Raw genomic sequence first — 6,044 nt, forward strand, 5'->3', positions numbered from 1 at the left:
GCTAGAGAATAGAAAATGTTATTAAGAAAATCATAAGAGGAAATGTATTTACTATTAAGTGAAAACGGTTCATGATAACGGTCTTCATCCTCATTGTCTTCATGTTGAGTAGGCTGAAGAGGAAGAGGAACAAGAGAGAAAAGAGGTTGGTCTTGGGGCGCGGCGGGCGGGGTTTCCTCTGCAGCGGCCCTCAGCGGGGCCCGGGCGGGGCTGGGGCGCCGACTCGTCCGCATGGCTGCCGCTCCAGAGCCCGGCGAGCCCGGGAAGGGGAAGAGAGAGGGTCTTGCTATGTTGCCCAGGCTGGATTTGAATTACAGGCTCAAACGATCCTCCCAAGCAGCTGGGACTATAGCCATTTAAGCTCCTAGGAATCTTAGATGTTGCAAACATTTCCTGTGCACGGGATTCAGTATTATATGGTTCATTAGGATCTGTTGTGGCTGGCCTTGGACATTTTTTATTAACTAGTAGAATTAGAAGATCATGTGATGCTGGAGTAGGAGGATTTATTTTGGTGACTTTAGGATGCTGGTTCCATTGTAGGTATAATTATGCAAAGCAAAGAATCCAGGAAAGAATTGCCAGAGAAGGAATTAAAAATAAGATATTATATGAAAGCACCCACCTTGATCCTGACAGAAAACAAACCAACAGCGACAGCAGCAATTAAGCAATCTTGAGCACAGAAAACCAAACACAGCTCCCTGATGTCAACGTGAACAAAGCTGATATTAATCATTTAAACATTTTATGTACAGTAAGCTTGCAATCAAGTAAATAAAGTATGTGTAAGTTGCAAAAAAAAAAAAAATAAGAGGTTGGTCTTGCTGTCTCGGGATGACAGATGCAGAAGAAAATCCACGTATAAGTGGACCCATGCAGGTCAAACCTGTGTTGTTCAAGGGTTGCCTATACTGTATTTTTGAAAAATGCAATAGTAGTGGATGTACAGTGTTCTACCCACAAAAATGGTAACTATGTGAGGGAACGCATATGTTAAATAGCTAGATTTAGTCATTCCACAGTGCATATATATTTTAAAATATCATGCTGTACATGATTAATATGTGCAACTTTATCTGTCAATTAAAAAATAAATAAAAGAAATACTTGATTTCCAAACCCTATGTTGATGTTTGGAGGTGGGGCCTAATGAGAGGTATTTGGGTCATGAAGGCAGATCCCTCATGAATGGCTTAGTGCCATTCTTGAGAGAGTGAGTTCTTACTCTTAGTTGCTGCAAGAAGAGGTTGTTGAAAAGACACTGGCACCTCCTCCGCTCTCTCTGATGCTTCCTGTCTCACCATGTGATAGCTGCACACACATGCTGGCTGGCCTTCCCCTTCTGCCATGAGGGGAAACAGCCTGAGTTTCTCACCAGAGCCAGATGCTGATGCCATGCTTCTTTACAGCCTGCACAACCATGAACCAAATAAACCTCTTTTCTTCATAAATTACCCAGCCTCAGGTGTTCCTTTATAACAACACAAACGGACTAAGATATACTCAAGAAAAAAAAGCTTCACGACATTGGATTTGGCAGTGATTTCTTGAATATGACACTAAATGCATAGACCACGAAAGAAAAAATAGCCAAATTAGACTTCATGAAAATTGAAGAATTTTATGGATCAAAAAATATCAACAGTAACAAGGCGGCAACTCACAGAAAGGAAGAAACATATTTGCAAATTTATACCTAAGAAGGGATTTATATACAGAAAATATATGAAACTCCTAAAATTCAACAACAAAAAACCAAAAGAGTCAACAAAAGCACAAAGGACTTGAATAGATATTTTTCCAAAGAAGATACAGAAATGGCCAATAAATACATGAAAAGATACTTAGCATCACTAATCATTGGGGAAATGCAAATAAAAACCACAATCGGATACCAGCTCCCACCTAATGGATGGGTACTATCAAAAAATCCAGAAACTAACAAATGTCGGCAAGGTTGTGGAAAAATGGGAACCTTGAGTACTGTTGGTGGGAGGGTAAATGATACAGCTGTGGTTCCTCAAAAATTAAAAATGGAATTACCATGTGATCTAAGAATTTGACTTCTAGATTTATACTCAAAGGAGTTGAAAGCATGATCTCAGAGAGAGTTGTGTACCCGTTATTTACAGTGGCTAAAAAGTGGAAGCAACCTGAGTGCCTGTTGATGGAAGAATGGATAAGCAAAATGTGGTGTAAACATACTATGGGATATTATTCAGTCTTCTAGAAGAAGGAAATTCTGACACATGATACAGCATCAATGAACCTTGAGGACATTATGCTGAGTGAAGTAAGCCAGTCTCAAAAAGATAAATACTGTTATGATTCCACTTATATGAGGTAATTAGAGTTGTCAAAAATCATAGAGACAGAAAATAGAATGGTGGTGGCCAGGGGCTGAGGGGAGTTATTTTTAATGGGCACAGAGTTTCAGTTTTACAAGATGAGAAGACTTATGGAGATGGATGGTGGTGATGGCTGCAACATTATGAATGAATTTATTAATACTGAAGCATAAACTTAAAAACATGGTCAATATGGTAAATCTTGTGTGTATTGTACCACAATAATTGGGAAAAAACATATAAACTTAGAATTAAACAAATTCCATTAAAAACACACTACCACCACCACCACCAACAAAAAAAACAACATAGCCTGTTGTATAAAGTCTCAAAAATAGGCCCAAATTTTATGTGTAGTCTTGCCCCTGAACATTATCATTTTTTGTATCCGTTTCCAGCCTTTTCTTCAATAAATATATTTTGATGTAGAAAAGAAAGTAAAAACATTTTTATTGTATGATAATTTAAATTTTAAGTTCTTAAAAAGCCTGTATGAGGAGAAAACACATAACTTGTAAAAATAGTCAGAAATTATGCAAGCCAGAAGATAATGGAACATTTTTAAAGTGCTGAAACGACAGGCTGCCTGCCTGTTATTCATCATTTAGTGAAAATATTCTTCAGAAATGAAGGGAAAATAAAGACTTTTTCAGACAACAAAAGCCGAGAAAAGTCATTGCCAGCAGATCTGTATTATAAAACTGCTAAAAACATTTTCAAGCAGAGCAGAGGGTTAATGATACCATATGGAAACTTGGATGTGTCCAAATGAAAGAAAAATGCAAGAAATGGTTAATATGTGAATATACAGATACTCCTCAACTTTAAATGGTGACGCGTCCTGATAAACCCATCTTAAGTCGAAAATATCTTAAGTCTAACCGTCGTAAGTCAGGGACCGTCTGTATATTAAATGTTATTTTCTCATTTTTAGTTGATGCAGAAAAAGTGTTTGTTAAAACTCAACACACATTCATGATATAAACTCAGGAAGATGGGACCCAAAATGAACAAACTCACCTAAAATTAATATCTATGAAAAACAATATCATACTTAATAGTGAAAAACCAGTTGAGATTGAGAAGGCAAGGATTTTGCTGCTCACCACTTTAACATTTTACTGAAGATTCTTACTAGTTTAGTAAGGCAAGAAATAAAAGACATACTGGTTAGAAAGAAGAAAATAAAACTCTTTAATCGTCGGTGAAATTCTGTATGCAAAAAATACTAAAGATCTATCATGCACTGCTGGTTCACAATGTGAAATGGCACAGCCACTTGGAAAACTATTTGTCAGTGTTTCATAAAATTAAACATTTACTGAAATTTCGACCCAGCAATTTCACTTACAATTTGCATCCAAAGGAGATGCAAATATGCCTACATAAAGTTTCATAAAATTTCATAACAACGTTCATAATAATCACAATTGGAAACTATTTGTCATCAACAAATGAATAGATATCAAATACTGAAATAATCCTATGATAGATTACTACTCAGAAATAAAAAAAGAAATGATCTGCTGATACTCATGGCAAAATGCATGAATCTAAGAAATACTGTGAAGAGAATAAGAAGCCTGGGGCAAAGGAAATCATGTGGTGTGATTTCATTGTTATGAACAAAACAAAACTTTTGCTAGTGTGGATTCCAGGACAGTGGTTGCTTAAGGTTAGGGGAATAGAAAAAATTAACTACTGAATGAGCTGATTGTATGATGGCTATATGGATGCAAAAATTCGTCATAACTCGAAGATGTGTACACTCAAAATAGTCACATTGTATTGCATATAAACTACTTCAATAGAGTTGATTTAAAATAGAAAAATAACTTAGTTGTTGAATGGGGGATGCATGTTGACTCTTACTACATGTCAGTGGTCAGTATTATATAGAAGTCAATAGAAGCAAGACTAAGAACAGACCACATGATTTCATGATAAGAATAATTTGGTTACCTTGGAGACAGATTTCAGGAGAGTAGTGTAAACATATACAGGACCATAGAATGCAAAATGTTTGGAAAATAAGCTGCATAAACATAGACCAATTGGACAAATTTGACAGTGAAACAAAAGAGAAAAATTAGTAGAGGTTCAAGTAACTTGAAGATTTTATTCATGTAAAGGAAATTATGTCTGTTAGGAGAGAAGAAAAAGAACCATTAGAGACATAAAAATGAAAATCCTTGATAGGGATAAGAGAAATAATGCAGAAAAGACACTGTGAGTTAAGAAGCGCTGAGACCAAATAGAGAAGTTCACCTTGGAAGGGAGCAGGGACACTTCTAAACTCAGAGGGATAATTTATAGGCTAGGAATAGACATGAGTTGAGGGAAACCTGAGTGAAATGTTCTATGTTCATTAAATTTACCTTCAGAGATACTAAAAGTAGACGTTGGCAAAGATTATTCCCCTATACATAAATTCTAATATGAAAACGCCCTCAGAAAGGAATAATACTCATTTATCATGAATTAAACATTTCAAACTGCACAGTTTGGTATTTAAATGTGGAAATCTCCTTTTAGCCAATAAAGATGGTTAACACAAAGAAGACTTGATTTTTCAAGAGGAATGGTTTTGCTCGTGTCCTCAATCTAATATAGTATTATCAACAAAAATATTTATGACTCTTATCATATACTTGTTTACTAGCTGAGCTGAAACTATATCCCAAATATTAATAAAATCAGGTATTGATGACAAGTCAGAGAAACCATATTTACTAGAAGAATTTATTTAAGAAATAAAGTCAGAGGTAACGCATCATCTCCTAGTCTCCCAGGAGGGAATTTGCAAGCAAAGCATACAGGAATGCATCTTCTTCACAGAAGATAGGAAATGTGAGTAACAACGTATAAATCCAGAATAAACCAGATAGGTGACCACCTAAAAGTTATAGATGGCATATCTGTACTATTTGCTATAGGATTAACTAAATGCAAATAATTTGTCATCAGTAGAAGATAAGTTTATCTCTTAATAAGAAATGTATCATCTACTTTGATATGGTGATTGGAAAATATTTTGTTTACAAAATAAAAGTGTAGGACCTGTATCATATATTCCATAACAATTTTAAAAGGGAATTATTTTCTCTTTTGCCTAATAAAGTTATTCATATATTTTTAATACAAACTAGGACAAACCCAAAATAAAACGGAGCTATTTTGAGCATTACACCCAGGCAACTGGTATGAGCTTAGATTGTTTTGGCAAATCATGAAAAATTGGTGCTCTAAATACAGGTAATATGATGAAAAGGTCTATATATTCCATGAAATGTATGACATTGAGTAACAAGTCTGGTTTTGGAGGGCACACATGTAGATTATTTGGAGACAAGAGAAGTACTTTTACAGTATGAAAAATTGTATACTGATTTAGATACACTGTCTACACACATGGTAAACTATATGGAATCTTAAGGAAACTAACGTCAAAATGTTTTGGCTTTTATTATACCCTCTGGGATATTTACGTACGTTGGAGAAATAGGTAAACGGTTGGGGAAAAAACTAATTTGGAAAATTTTAAAAGGGAAATACATTCCTTAGCAGTTTTATCATATTATAGTGATTAAATTTTCTTACTACTTTATGTCCTCATTACAGACATACTATAGTTCTAAACCTGAATAGATAATGATATTTTACCCTGAGTTTATTTAGTAGCTAATGCCTCTC

General features: G+C 35.1%; 1 protein-coding gene across 1 annotated transcript; it reads left to right on the forward strand.

The window, feature by feature from the left end:
* Nucleotides 1–231: 231 nt before the first annotated feature.
* On the forward strand, nt 232–791 carry LOC105810146 (cytochrome c oxidase protein 20 homolog). The gene is made up of 2 exons (XM_012644069.1): nt 232–274; nt 354–791. The coding sequence occupies exons 1-2, from the start codon at nt 232–234 to the stop codon at nt 668–670; spliced, it is 360 nt and encodes a 119-aa protein (XP_012499523.1). The 3' UTR covers nt 671–791.
* Nucleotides 792–6,044: the final 5,253 nt, after the last annotated feature.

The sequence above is a fragment of the Propithecus coquereli genome, unplaced genomic scaffold (genome assembly GCF_000956105.1).
Source record: "Propithecus coquereli isolate 6110/MARCELLA unplaced genomic scaffold, Pcoq_1.0 Scaffold205, whole genome shotgun sequence".
Taxonomy (NCBI): domain Eukaryota; kingdom Metazoa; phylum Chordata; class Mammalia; order Primates; family Indriidae; genus Propithecus; species Propithecus coquereli.